This window comes from Podarcis pityusensis (genome assembly GCF_964106645.2).
Source record: "Podarcis pityusensis genome assembly, chromosome: 2".
Classification (NCBI taxonomy): domain Eukaryota; kingdom Metazoa; phylum Chordata; class Lepidosauria; order Squamata; family Lacertidae; genus Podarcis; species Podarcis pityusensis.
The window spans coordinates 59,987,111-60,002,799 of record NC_138029.1 but is presented as its reverse complement, the minus strand read 5'-3'; the positions used below and the strand labels follow the sequence as shown (position 1 = coordinate 60,002,799).

The 15,689-nt window shown below is 41.5% G+C and overlaps 1 protein-coding gene across 2 annotated transcripts; it reads right to left on the bottom strand.

Moving 5' to 3' along the window:
- Positions 1 to 1,285: 1,285 nt before the first annotated feature.
- Positions 1,286 to 9,266, bottom strand: LOC308471964 (uncharacterized protein). Of its 2 annotated transcripts, none has more exons than XM_080996342.1 (4): positions 9,184 to 9,266; positions 4,446 to 4,607; positions 3,278 to 3,760; positions 1,286 to 2,601 (listed from the first exon to the last, which is right to left on the bottom strand). In XM_080996342.1, exons 2-4 carry the CDS (start codon positions 4,596 to 4,598, stop codon positions 2,272 to 2,274), a joined length of 966 nt encoding a protein of 321 aa, XP_080852468.1. In that variant the 5' UTR covers positions 4,599 to 4,607; positions 9,184 to 9,266; the 3' UTR covers positions 1,286 to 2,271. The 2 variants fall into 2 exon arrangements, with proteins under 2 accessions (XP_080852468.1, XP_080852467.1); XM_080996341.1 differs by lacking the exon at positions 9,184 to 9,266 and adding an exon at positions 8,682 to 9,012.
- Positions 9,267 to 15,689: the final 6,423 nt, after the last annotated feature.

Here is a 15,689-nt window from a genome sequence, read left to right as displayed (position 1 = left end):
GACATATTGAGAAAGTTTTGAGAAATTCATCCTGTGCTCTATTAACTCGGTTACATAGAACAACACAAATGAAATTTTTTTTGGTGAGTATTCTTTATGCAAGGAAACTGCAGTTAGCCTTCTTGTTAATGATCTCTATTCTGCCATTGCATGGTTCCATGGGGGAAATATTTAAAAAATAACTTTCCATATGATAATGTGAAGTGAAGTGCTTAATGATTTTGCTTCAGATTTACTTTCATAATCCAGAAAGCCTATAATGCACTTATCTCCAAAATCCTTGATTTCTTAGATTCATTGTTCACATAAATCATATAGAAAAGCCAGTATAGAGGAGCTAATTTTAGATATATCCCGTAGCTAGAAATGAAGGCTTTATTTGATCCTCTGAATGTTTAGAAATGCAAAAATTAAGTTTCATGATAATCTTTTAGGGTTTTTTTTTTTGTACAACTCTTCAGCATCATTCCCTCTAACAGAAAATTTAGGAGGTTGAGTGTTGACAAGATTAGGGCCACAGTGGGACCACTGAGAATCTTAGAGCAAGGCAGTGCTTTTTTTCTAAAAAAATGTTTAGGGGTACTCTCATTTTCCTACTCATATTGAAATGTTGCCCCTCAATGAGGCCAAACTTAGATTCACAAAATGTTTAGGGGTATGCATACCCCTGCATCCCCCCCCCCCAAAAAAAGCACTGGAGCAAGGTACAGTGGTACCTCGGGTTAAGTACTTAATTCATTCTGGAGGTCCATTCTTAACCTGAAACTGTTCTTAACCTGAAGCACCACTTTAGCTAATGGGGCCTCCTGCTGCTGCTGCACCGCCACTGCACGATTTCTGTTCTCATCCTGAAGCAAGGTTCTTAACCTGAGGTACTATTTCTGGGTTAGCGGAGTCTGTAACCTGAAGCGTATGTAACCTGAAGTGTATGTAACCCGAGGTACCACTGTATTTGTAAGTGACTGAGTGGCAAAATCAAAACAGATTCCATTATCCTTTCCCAATTTTGGCTGCAACTCTGGTTACCACAGGATTTTTTGGCACTCCTAAAACCAGTTGGGCTTATTGCTTATGCCTAAGGAATTGCTTATAGCACATGATGCAGTTTTAAACAGGTCTGATCCTGTACCATGTTTGCATGGAAGATTGTCCGAGGCCATTTTTAAGCTGCTCTGGGCTTCTTGAAGGAAACATTTGTCCAATTATATGTGGTTGCTTGTACATATTGGGTTACTTATGAACAGTCTCGAAGACGACAATACAGAGCACACATTTTAAAACATGGTACATTAATAAATAGTTGTATTTATTAAGTTTTTATACAAAATAGTCCCTCCCTATCCATAGCTCATATCAAACATAACAAAATACAGGAACTGTTTTTTGTTGTTTTTTATCATGGAGAAATATAGCATTGCTTGAAAGATGTCTTATCAGCAGTCATACTAGTAATTTGAAGACTTCTACATCCTCTTCAAAGTCTCCATGCCTCTCCTTTCTTCTCCCACATTTTTCTAAACTCTGACAAAGAATCAGCTGGTAAAGATGGCAATGAATAATGCATCTTTCATTCCTACAGACTGGAAGTTGCTGTTTAGTGAGCAATTACAACACCTCTGTTACATACCGAATCTTTGTTATGCTGATGGCCAGGATGGAGAATTGGTCTGGTTGTCCCTGTCTTCCTTCTGTAACAGGAGTGCTTGTAGAGTGCATTGTCAGTGGCAGCAACCAGAGATGATTGCTCATTAGATTAAGTACACTAGTTTTTCATCTGCAGTATATTATCCTCCATGCCTCAATATGCAAATTCTATACTTTTTGCAGCTGAACTATTTGGTTGCAGAAAGACTTCTCTTCTCAGATTTTCTCAGCTTGAGTTTTTGTGGTAGAGAGAGAAGCTAAATCTCAAACCACATATTATCAACTTCTTATTTTAAACAGTGGTATGGGGGCGTATTTTGGGAACTTGCCTTGATCATGACAAAATTCTTCTTTCCTTCAACAATTTGAGAGTCTGACTGATCATCTATAGGGTTGGCAGTTTTTTTTAAAAAACGATAACTTTTTCATCTCCTTTATCTTTTTCCAGAGATGGTCAATTTCTCCAGGTTCAAGCAAAAGCTAGCTGTACATTTCACCCATTTTTTCAATGGCTCAACTTAATATGAATAACAGTTTCTTATTAAAATGTTTCAATATAAATTATTACTAGGCCATGCAATGGTAAGAGTCCTTAAAACCATGCCTGTGGTTTCAATCCCAGTGGACTCAGCACACCGAACAGCCATTGTCATTGTCCCTAGTTTCCGGTAAAGTTCCTTCACTTTCCATACCAAACATTTCCAGTGCATCTCTGCTGCTACAGAGCGCATTACTTGAGGCTTCTGGGCCGAGAAGCAATTTCCCATACGTTCTATAATATGGAAAATAACCACTGTCAGAAGGTGATTGCTTCAGGTTTAAAATTTCATCGAAGAGAGAGAGGTCAGAATCGCAGGACTCAACAATGGAGTCAGTTAATACTTGGTTTTCAGTGAACTGAAGACTCTCAGAACATTGGCTGGTATCCTCTGATGTTTCACAGTTTTCCTGAATATCCTGAAAACATAAAGGGGTGCGTGGTCAAAATTCATGGATTATGTGAACTAAGGACCAGTCCCTAATAACTGTGGACTACTTGGGATGCTCTTTCAGAAATCTATGGGCCTCAGATCTGTGAAGTGTGAGTGTTGGAACCTCTCTGTCATTATTATTTATGTATCTCTAATGGGCATTAAAATATTGTAACAAATAATGAATTTGACAAAAGAAGCAATAATTCTTCCAAAATAATAGATAAGAGTATAGAGTTCCCAGGGTGTCGTTAGACAACCTCACACCTCTAAATTGCCCACTTGCATATTGGCTTTTCTCTTTTTAAAAAAGACTACAGGTGTTTTAATACACATATTTATATGTAACATTTAGTTAGGCCCTAAATCTCATAGGTGAGCAGCAACAGAAATGATGTTCTGCCATCCATAAAGCTAATATTAATAATAATAATTTATCATTTATACCCCGCCCATCTGGCTGGGTTTCTCCAGCCACTCTGGGCGGCACCCAATCGAATATGAAAAACACAGTACAGCATTAAAGATTAAAAACTTCCCTAAACAGGGCTGCCTTCAGGTGTCTTTTAAAAGTAAGATATAAAGGGAATTATTGTACGATATAAAGGGTATTATTGTATGATACTGGGTTCAACGTAAGATTTGGCCTTTCATGTACTTACAGGACCTTCAGATACTTCCTCAGTTTCACAGCTAATTTCACTCTTGATTTCCTCTGCATTGTTTGCCACACTCCCTTCGCTCTCTGCTCCACTGTGTATTTCACTGGGAAGATCTGAGCTGCCAAAGTATTCCTCATATGTTCTATAATATGGAAAATATCCCGTGGTGAGACTCACGTCCTTTAGAGGCTCATCTTCATACTTAGGATTAAAGACACAGCCATCGCTTTGAACTTCTCCTTCTGAGTTCTCATGGCTCAGTTCTATATTTACCTGCAGAGGGATTTCCACAAGGTTTGAGTATGTCCTGTAATAAGGTATGAACTCATTACAGGGCGCCACATCACTTGAGAAGAACAAATCATTAAAAATGGTCCACTCGGTGTTGAAATCCTCAGCACTATTCTCAACTGACTTGGAGGTTTCTTGACAGGAGAGAGTTGGTGCTCTTTCCTTTGTTTCTTTCAAACTTTCTTGGCTTTTCTAGAAAGAAAATGACAAAGGTTAACGTACTGAAAGGTCCACAATCATAATTTCATACATCAATGATCTATTATCTAATAACAATGATCACACCATTTGTAAGCAGAGATGTAAGAATGCATTGTTTTCCATTCCTCCCAGTAACCGTCTCATGCAACACTGTTTCCACTCTGCTGCAGTTTGTCCTATGCTGAAACCAATATTACATCTCTGAACATTGTGAGATGGGGAGAGCGCTATTGCTCAGTGCAGAGCATCTCCTTTGCATGCTAAAGGTCCCAGGTCCAATTCCTGGCATTTCTAGGTAGGGCTGGGTGAGAAACCTGCCTTAAACCCAGTGAGGCATCTTTTGCATGCTGCTGAGCAGAGAGCCAGGCAGGCATAGAGAGGGTCCCTTGGAGGTTGCTATAGAGAGGGAGGGGCCTGACATAGAGGGCTAGGGAGTGAAAGGGGAGCCACAAGCCAGTCTGGACAACAGTGTCACTAAGACAGGGGCAACCTTTAGAAGTCTCTCTGTGTTCTTTGTTCTGCTTTCCTTCATAAAGAAACTAACTGTAAGTTAGCCAAGTGTTTCACTCTTTTTCTCTCATCTGTGAATAACGTACTCTCCTTGTCGGCTCCCTGACATTGAAGGGCTAGGTCCTGGCTGCCTGCACTTTTTTCACAGAATTAGAGGAGGCCATACCTCCTTTGACTGCAACCTTTTCTTTAACTTCCCAGTGTTCTTCCAGGGTGAAATCCCATTTTTCTGTTTCCTCATGAATCGGCAGCGTGCTTTGTGCTTATAATTCCTTTCATCCTGGGTTACTTTAGCCTCTGAGTTGTCCTCTTCCTTCATCGTGTGTAGCTTTAAGATGGAAATAAACAAAAAAGTCATCACGTGTGTGCTCCATGAATTTAGACACCAAAACCAGACGCTAATATCCATAAAATCACAGTCAGGATACACCCACTGAGACACCTTTACTATAAAACTAGCTAACTGCAAGTCCATGCAATGGGTAAGAGGTTGGCAGCACAAAGCCTCTTCTTCTAACAAAGGGAAGGAGTTGTGAGCGGGAGCCGGTTCCAGCGTTGGCAGGGGCGCATATTTGCCCCCCTGCATCAGATATTCTGGCTGCCGCACCGTGCCCTTCAGCCAGCCAATAGAGCTGGCTTGTGGGCGGGGTTTAGCTGCGTTTAAGCGGCCATAGCAGCGCCATGCCCCTCATGCCGCTTCCTGAATTCGACGGATCACCCACCCACCCTCCCTTTAGGTCACATCTATGCTTTTGACCTTGCTATGGAGTTTGGTTGGTTGCCTTGGTTGCCCAGGGGGCCTGGTAGGAATTTTATCCATTTGGCAAATTGGTACCAGCCTCTTGGTTTTTGCCTACCTCATAGCAAATCGTCCCAACTTTTCAAGTATTGGCGGCAGCGGCGTAGCGTGGGTTGTCAGCACCTGGGGCAAGGCAAGTAATTTGCACCCCCTAACCCGGGGCAAGGCAAGTAATTTGCGCCCCCTAACCCGGGGCAAGGCAAGTAATTTGCGCCCCCTAACCCCTAACCTGCCGCCGCTGCCAGCTGCTTCTTGCTGCTGCCTGGGCTGGTCTGGTGTGGTTCTCTCCCGCGCTCAGTGCTGCGTGGGCGGCCGCTGCACTGTCCCTCCCCCAGATAGTCCCTCGCTCTCTCTCTGCACCGCACGCCTGGCACCCACCCCCTCCACAGTGGGCGGCGGCCCAGCGGCTCGGATCGGATTCGCACAGCCAGCACTGCAGTGAGAGAGAGTGAGTGAGCCAGGTAGGGGCAGAGAGCTGCGAGTGCGAGCGCGCCCCCCCCAGATGTTGCGCCCGGTGCAGCCGGCCCCCCCTGCACCCCCCACGCTACGCCACTGATTGGCGGTTAGGCATTGGAATATGTGTGGTATGTCAGAAGGCAGGTTGTAGCCATCACCTACCCCTCCCCTCGTTGGGTATTCCGTTAAAGGGATCCGGCAGTCGTGGATCCTGTCCAATGCCCTGCTGGTGGCTAAGGCCATTACATGACCCCCGGTGACGCCAGGGGAAGCTTCCTGTTGTACTTGCATCAACAAGCTCCTCCCACTGGTTGTTAACCCTTGAATGACTCCCTGCTGAGCGGGGTGGAATCATGTATAGATTGTTTGATGCCTAAGCCAATACCACTCACATGCTGTAACCATTAACCTAAAATACTCGGGTCCTTGTGTTTTATTTATCACTTAGCGGGTGGCGGGTCCTCGATTCACAAAAGGAAAGACTGAAGGACAGTCTGGCATGACAAGGACCTTCTAGTTCCTCTGGTTTGCAATAATAGAAGTGTTGCAGCCCTAAGGGGATTCCAGGAGGGTTTCAATACACCTTTGCCCATAAGCAATGCAGAAAAGGGTTTTAGTCCATGGCGCTTTTCCGAGGATTTTGTGATGCTGCCCTTACCAGCACAACTGGAAAATCAGGGATGACTATTTTTATGATTATTTACTAAATACATCCATTGCTTTTTCTTGTCACAGGCAGCTCAAAGCGACTTTCCAAAAGTGTGGGATATCAATAACTTGGTGCAACATTGTGTAACCTCTCAGAAAACAAATCAGAATAAATTATCAATAACAGTCAACATTGTACAACTTCCTGCAAACTTTGTGTAGGCATAACAGGGCAAAAACTCCATAAAAAGGTCATCTGGAAGCGCCCTGAGTCATTGGTCCAAATGCAACCAGTCAAAATCATGGCCAAATCCCTATTCTACTGGAACCCTGAGCTCACCAACTCAAACAGCTCTTTTTGCTTTGTACCTTCAACCCATCTAATGGCAAATAATGGATATGTCTGTATTCTGAACCCCATAACATTATGGGGCTTCATTGAATCTTCTCACAAAGGCTTGCAACTAAGCTCTCTGCAATATTTAAAAAAGTTTCTCCTATTTGTATTAATCTAGCTGCCTGTTCAGCTGATTTGTCATCGTTCATATGCTGTATAAAAAGATAAAAACATTTCACTCCTTTAATTTCCCCAGAGCTGACACTGTTTTCTCATTTGTCTTGATCAGACCCATCACCCTTCAGCCAAGTTAGTGTGTAAAACAGAAGCCTTGGTTTTGTAACCTTTGTAAACATTGAATTCATTCCACGTTCCCATTTTTGTTGTTGCTGCTCTTCCCTTTTCTTACTCTGGGAGATGCACGCATGACTCAGCTCCGTCCCAACAGGATGTAACACATTCCATCTTCCACCCACTCTTTGCATAATATGGTCCCATTTGGCATCATTCTCCCAAACAAGTTAAAAATGCACTTGTTTGTGCATACAGGCCTTTGGGGAAAGGGGACTGGGACTGTTATTTCCCTCCTGCTGTTCTGTATAGTTATACTGCTATCCTGATAGTATTTTTGTACAGCTGTTTAAAATGTTTAAACTGGATTGCTGGGCTAGATGGTCCTTTGGGCCCCTTCCAACTCTACAATTCTGATTCTATGTGTATGCCACTCTGGGTTCCTATGGTAGGAAGATGTTAGAATTCCTGCTCCATGATTGCAGTCATGGGATTTTTGTCTATCACATGATGGTATGTGTTTTGACTCCACAGAGTGGGAAGTGATGGAGACAGGATGTTTGTGTTACTGTGCTTCAGTGGGGTAAAAATATAAGGAATAAATATAGATGCCACATTATGTCATTATAGGGAATAGAAGGCCCATGCATAGCTTTTCATAGCCTTTCCTATGTCTGCTCAGTTAAGCAAACAGGAGGTCGCAGCGATCAGTGGCTATGTTCTACCTCCAGCCCTGCCCCCACCTGCTCTCCGCCCCACGGTGCCGGAGCATGAAGCTCCACTACTGACTGCATGCCTCTGAAAGCCCAATGCATGGGGACAGTGCAACTGTGTCTTTGTTGCTGTCCTCTCACAGACATCTTGTTGGCCACTGTGAGAACAAGACCCTGGACCAGATGGGCCATTGGTCTGATTCAGAAGGGTTCATATGTTACACTACCATATTCTGGAACTGCTGGGTGTACATATCCTAAAGCCGAGAGGAAGCACATAAATGTGTATGCAGTAGGCGGGGCCGGCCCAAAACATTTTGGCACCTGAGGCAGACCACAGAAGATGCCTCCCTCCTTACTGGGGAAGAATAGGTGAATATCTACATCAGGAAGAAGGGGAGAATAAAGATCTACATCTGCCTCTCCTGTGGCTCCTGCCACCTGAGATAGTTGCCTCACCTTGCCTCTTGAGTGGACCGGCCTTGGCAATGTAGGTATGATCAGCAGTGGTAGACATTTCCACCACACTATGCTGCTCCTGCCCTCCCAGTAAGCAGTAGCAACACAGGCAACAGGAGGTCAGGAGCTCCCTGCAGCTCACTACTGAGTCTGTTACAGTCAATTTTTTTTTCCAAAAAAAAAAAGAAAAGAAAAAGAAAACCCCCACTCCCATTGATTTGAATGGTAGAGATTTAAGCATGTGCTCAATGGTCTCACTGAAATCAATGATGCTTAAATGTGCTTTGTTTGAATTGTTTCTTGGTTGTGTCTGTGTGAGGCTGTATGATATGGAATATAGGAAACTGCCTTATATCGAGTCAGATAATTGATTGATCTAGCTCAGGATTACCTGCACTGATTAGCGCTGGCATAGCCACACTCTGGCCCTCCAGATGTTTTGGAACTACAATTCCCATCATCCCTAGCTAACAAAACCAGTGGTCAGGGATGATGGGAATTGTAGTCCCAAACATCTGGAGGGCCAGAGTTTGCCTATGCCTAGATTAGCAGCTTCTCCTCTGGGTTTCCAACAAGTTTATTTCCCAGCCCTGCTTTGAGATGCTGTGGATTGAACCTGCGACCTTTGGCATGTGTTCTGGAAGGATAAAAACAAAAGACCACACTGCTTGCATTTATGCATGAGAGTGATAAAAGCACCTCCATTGTCTTCTCTTCCTTTTCTAACAATTCCTAGCAGCTACACTGGATGCGATTCCTTTCCAGATGTAACAGTAACTGAAATACACCAACGCTCGAACAGAAAGTCACATTTTTGTAAGGTCTATCTTTGATCTACTAGTGTTTGAAGATTTTTCATCCACACCAACTCCCAAGTGGGTTCTTCTCTTTCAAGCCAAAGACTGTTCTCCAAGAAATGTTTCTTTGAAGGCAACTTCAGGGCATCCTATAAAGATTTCACAGAGCAAAAGCCCACACATTTCAAAATAAGCTAGAATGATTGGAGAATGGAGAGGATAAAGTCATTTTCTGAACTCAGGAAATTCTGGTTATATTGCTTCCTTTTTCTTTCTTTAGACTATTCCTAATTTTGTATCTCAAACATATGCCAATGAAGTGTGGGTGTAGGTGTAAGAGGAGTGTGTGAGAGATTTTCAAGGGACTCATAAATATATTCAGCTTTCCCCTTTTCATAGCTTACCTTCTGTCAAACCACAGACCTATGAATAGTAGAAGGATTCAGTCATGACATCAAGACGGCAGTTTGTTCTCTCCTTTGGTGAGGTCATAAGTAAGGTTCCAAGAGGCTTCCAACAAGACCAGCTTCATGGAGATTGAGACGAAGATCAGAAGATTCCCCATTTTCCTTTCCTCACATTGTGTCTGACCATACCATATTCCTTGATAATACCAAAAAGTGCCGCTAAGCTTCAGATATATACATTGTTCATCTTCTTTTGGACCCGATCCTTGTTGTATTTCTTCAAGAAACATTATTATACTGGAACTTTGAAAGCTTTTGTTCTGGTATATATTTGAAAATAAGTTAGGTACAAAGATACAATATGGTGGCATGATGTGAGACCGATAATGCTGGGTGTTTGCTAAACTACCGATATGCAACCTTTCATTTATTGTGCAAGTGTGGTGGTTCAGTATCTATGCCACACTATGCCTGAATTGGTTGGACAGAGAAAACATCCCTCTTCAGCAAGTTGGGCTATTGCAGCAAGTTACCCCTACTGGATCGCACACAAGGCCCAGCCTTTTAAAAATTGAAACTGGACTGGGGGCCTGTTTGGCGTGCGGCAGAGAAGCTTACCTAGTGTTGCCAGTATATAGATAATTAAGATGGACTCAGATGGACTGGGTTCAATTTTTAGTGAAATATGAAGCCTTTTAGATTGCCTTCAGTAAGTCACTTATCTCCCTGCCTTTTCTACCTTACAGGGTTCTTGTGATGATGAACTGGGATCTTTCATGCACCTGTAAATATAAATACAAGCACATTTTCAACCACTTGATTATTATTACTTCTTAATGTTCAGTCCATTGAGTTTACTGGTCCACCAAAAGTGGTTTTATCCATTGAGATTGTGGGTTACTCAGAATTTAGCGTACTGGGTGCTTTGGGGTAAGATGGGGCGAGGCATTGCATAACATTTGTAGGCAAGACGAAAGAAACGTATGGTGGATCCCTTCAGATGTTTAGGTTCCATGCATTACTGGAAGGCTCACTTCTTTTTTTGGAAAAGTTTTCATGTGCATCAGTCCATTGCAAAAACACATTAATACTTTAATATTAGCCTGGTCAATAGCACAATCTTAGGTTTTTGTTGTTTTAGTATAACTTCCAGATTTCTGTTTGGAAATACATTCCAAGCTATTCCATCTGTGTTCACAGCTGGCTAAATAATTCCAACTCCTTCTTGAATAGAACAGGGTGTTAGTTTGGGCTAAAACAACACAGCCCTCTTTAAATGTACAAAAAGTATATGATGAACTTCAAAGAGAATCACCAGGTACTGAACAAACTACTGAAGATCAAACCCTGGATGAAAACAGATTATTTCTGCGCAAGGAAACAACTGCTTGATTTCTGTTAGAAATCAAGCCATTATGACCAATGGTTAGGAAGAACAGGAGTTGTATCTGAACAACATCTGGAGGGACACAGATTCCCAGTCCCTTATTTAGATCTTTAAACTACAAATTGATAAAAAGCAGGGAGGGGGGCATCCATTCTTTTATAGTTAAAACAAGCAAATCATCAGTTATTTATAAAAATGCATACTTGGCAGGAAGGGAAAAAATCTGTCATGGAAGAACGGAGAACCTACTGAAATATTTCAAGTGCCCTCTTGTTCCCTTTAAAACATGGTTGCCATTAATTCTGTTCTTTTTCAGGACAGAATAATGGGTGTAATCTCTCCCACTGACCAGCTGTGACGGCGCCTCTGGTTTAGACCCCTTCTTCAAAACAAAGGCTTCTATTATTATCATCTGATTTTAAAATATGGATGTAGGTTTGTATCTGATACACACAACCCAGGTCAAGTCATAACATCTGTTTTATTTTATTGGTTCTTGTACGACTCTTTCTTTGAAAGGAGATCATTAATTTTCTTCTACATGGAATCCATAAGTCAGGCTCCTCTCAACACAGAGAAATGAGGGAAGTATTTGTTCTTGTGTCTTCAAGGTACACTTGTTCCCCCCTAAAATAGGCACTGTAACTGAAACATTTTGTGTGTGTGGAACAGGCCAGATAAAATGACTAATATTATCCTTTACTACACATTTGCACACACATATCAATTTCAGTAGGACAAGGGGCAATTTACATCACAGTTTCTATGAATCAGTAAGCCCCATTCATTAAGTGTGTGTTTTCATGATAGAGGTGAACGCTGAGGCATATGTTATATATGAAAGCCAGTGTTGTGTAGTGGTTGAGTATTGGACTAGAATCCGGGAGACCAGAGTTCAAATCCCTAGTCTGCCATGAAGCTGGCCTTGGACCAAACACTGCTTCTCAGGCTAACCTACCTCACAGGGATGTTGTGGGGACTAAATGTGGAGTTCACTATCTTGACCTCCTTTGAGAAGAAGTGGGATATAAATGCAATAAAGAAAACAAAACAATAGAATATGGCATAGGTACTAGAATCAACTGAAATTCAAATTGTTATGGTTAATGCCAGAGAAGCAGAGCAACATCCAGGATGTTTCTAGAGCAAGAGAGTGCAAGCATTGTGTGTAAGAATTCATGCAAGTCTTCAAGGACTTCAAGATCACTAGCGATGGACTAACACAAGCCACAGCTTGTTATCCACAACAATGCTCCCCACCTGTGCTTCTACCCTACGGGTAGAAATTATGATATTCGTTAGATCTGGAGAAGCAAGATCATGGTGACCTTTTAAAGTAAGTACAAGTAGTTTAAAGTGAAGGTGAAAAGAGAGAAACTACTGGAAAGCAGATGAGTAATAAGGTTGAAATGGAAAGTGGAAAATACCAAATAAGAAGCAGAAAGACTGTTATAGTTTTACCATAAACAATGTGAGAAATAGTAAGAGAATTAATATGTTTGTAATATCTGCAGAAAAACCAACACAATCGTATTAAATGAGTGTACTTAAATGAACAGAGATGAGAAATACATTAATTTAAAAGCACAAGAAGGGGCCCATCTCATCCAGCAACTTATTCTCCTAGTGGCTAACCAAATGCCCAAGGGAAGCCTGCAAGCCGTGTTAAGTATAATTGGTTTAATTCACATTGAAATGGGAATGGCTATGTGTATCAATGAAAGATTTAACATGGGGATTTTCCACAGAGCTATACTGAAGCCAAGAATAGGACTCTGAACTCTAACTCAGTTGATAATTAACTATTGTTGTTTTCTGCTAGCTAAGATGTGATGGTTTAGCCTTAGATCACATGAGAGGTATTGAATTGCAAAATTTGCCATCTTGGAAGGGCTGGAGTCTTTTTGTTCTCAGACTCTGCGAGACTGAGGCTATCAATGAAGCTCTCCAGGAAAACAGCTCTGAGCAAATGGAGGCTGCAAAGAGAGAGAGACCTCTGCTTATAGGCATGTTAGGAATATTTAATTTTTTGGAAAGTGCTGAGCCTATGCCTTGGACTCGTATATGCCTCATGGAACTGTTTGGATGTATCATTTTGCTATGTTATGAAGAAAGTTCTTCCAGTAAAGTCTTGAACCATCTAATGGATCTAGACAATGCTTCATTTCAAACATATTCAGTTTTTAATGCACCCAGTCACTTTGAACTGTGCAGTATTAATATCTGCAATAAGCCAGACCTGAATGTAGCAGCACTATCCCAAATTGTGAATCCCAGCAGCTAATATTGAGAGCAATACTGACTCCAACACTGGAATTGGTACATAGCCACCATAGCCTAGTAGCCATTGATAGCCTTAAACTCCATGCATTTGTCTAATCCTCTTTTAAAGCCCTCCAAATTCGTGACCATCACTGCATAGTATGGCAGTGGATTTTGTACCTGAACAGTGCTCTGGATGAAGCAATGTTTCCTGTTGGACTGTCTTGAATCTCACACGATTCTGCTTTATTGGGTGACCTTGGGTTGGCATATTATGAGAGTGGGTGAAAGACTTCATTTGAGGATCAAATGGCCTTGGACCAGTTTATTCACAACCGATAGAAATTACAGCATGTCCATTTATTGCATTGGCTAATTGGGTTCAGATGGGCTAATTGGGTTCAGATGATACTTGTGAAGACCTGCAGATTTCAGGAAGCATCAATCTTGAGAAAGAGGATGCAGAGATATATTAGCCTTCAGGTGAGTATTTGTGGGAAAGAGGTGAGGCATGGGTCATCCAAAAGAATGCTGGAAGAGCCCTATGGGACAATAAGAGACTCTTTGGTCTTAACGCTACAGTTAAATAATTCTCTAATGAGTAATGATTCCATTCTTCCTTGCAAACACATTTATAAGGAATTGGTGAAAGACAATGCAAAACCATTAGAATCTTTCAAAGCTCCCCTGGCAGAAATGAAAAGCAGACAGTGCAATGAATTAAAGTAATGAAACACTGAGCTTCCATTAAAAAATATTAGCACCACTAATATTTCATGACTTCTGGCAGGAAGTAATGAAGATGGCGCCTTTAGCACATCAAAGCAGTGTTGAGATCATGGTTTCGCCACCATCACATCTTACACACACTGACAGAAGCTCAAGAAACCAGGTTCTCTGTGCAATCCACACACTGGTTTTCATGCAAAGTGATGCTAGTAAAATAGGTATACTTGACATGCAAGCCTCAGTATAGTATATATTCTGTATATGCTGCTGCTAGTAGCCTATGCATATACAGAAAAATTCAGTGTCCCTGTTATGAAAGCCATATAGTCCCAGCTCATCATTAGGCAATTAGATTTTAGAACTTCAACTCTTTCATATAAGTGGGAACATCACATACAGACTACGATTCAGGTGTCTTGTACAAGGCGTATATTTTTTATTACAGGGACTTAAGGTACAGGCAGTACATACTAACTACTTGAAATATTTCAAGAGAGTGCAGAAACCTTTCTTCAGTTTACACCTGGTTCTCACTTTTACTTGGGAGGGGTGAATTAATCCAAGAAGTAATCAGTCATTCAATGAACTATACAAGATGAATGATGATAGGTCTTTGTACACAACATTGAGAATCAAGAATACCATGCAAACATCCCCACCCTACTGACACCAACCAGTGACAAAGACTTCTGGACAACCCAGCTGGCTTTTTATGGAGAACTGCAGATTGACCCAGTAAATCAAATTCCAAAGTCTAACAATGATGTGCGTGTGTTTTGGACAACCCCTCCTTCAATCTATAAATCAAGATAGTCATAGATACTATTATATATTTCAGGCATGCTTAAACACAAATCATTCAACAGTTGAACTGTGTGTGAACTGTTATTGCAAAGTTAACATTGGTCATCATAAGCGTTTCATTAATCCTCTGAGTTCTAAACATTAGATGGATTCTCTTTTGAAATGTTGCTTACAAGTGCTGCTGTGGTGTTTCATGCTACAGTGAATTCCAGAAATGTTTTCACTACTAGAGTCTGGTCTTTATCAATGGTTATATTGATTTAAATACAACAGCTTTAGGACAAAGAATGGAATGCTAAACCTATTATAGGCTTTTGGGGTGGTTAGCAGCCATTTCAGGTTTTTTTCCTTGCAAACATGTTTTTATGGATATGTGTGGAATTTCCATAATGAGAACTAAGACGCACAGGGTTGTTGCCACAAAATAATAATGTGTCAAACAGACATGCATTTAACTGTGTTGTTGTGGTGGTTTCTTTGAACATACATTTGCTACATTCCAATACATTTGTTTTAAGAGCAGAGCATTCATTCTCAAAAAACTTCCACTACATGTAACCAAACAAGCAAAACATAATAGTGAATACTTTACTAAGCACTCTGGGAATGTGACCCTGGTTGTTATGAATCTCTTCAGTAGCAGACTACAAAATAAACAGATTTGAAATGAGCCTCTAGTGTTTGAATGCCTGTGACACGCTCGGAAGAACCTAATATGAAATAAGAAGGTATAGCATGTGAGTGCAATGAGGGAGTCTTTGTTGTGCGATGGGGTTTGCAAAGTTATTTTAAAAACTGGCCACAATTCTGTCTTGCATTCATTTAGCATACTTCAAGAAATCTGGAAGTAACTATGGAACTGCATTAAGTTTTAATTGGAACAGCTTAGGGCAAAAATGCATGTTTCGTGAAGCATGTGTTTTAAAATGGTGTGCTTAACACTGCCACTTTAGTTTAAAAGAGAAGCAGCTGATTGTCATGTGTTGCTGGTTTGGAGAGACAACCAGTTAAGAGGAGCCACTCCTTTCTTCCCTTGCCTGCCATCTAGCAAGTCTCCTGAACCTCCAGGAAGTACCTCTGCCTTGCAGTTCTACCACATCCAGGAGGAGAAGGGGAAGAGGGAGGGTGAGTGTATGCAAACAAGACAACTTAAGAATATAAGAAAGGCCTGCTGGATCAGGCCAATGGCCCATCCAGTCCAGTATTCTGTTCTCACTGTGGGAAAACCTCAAGCAGAACCCAAGCATAAGAGCACTCTCTCCTTCTGTGGTTTCCACCAACTGGTAAAGGTAAAGGTAAAGGTAAAGGGACCCCTGACCAT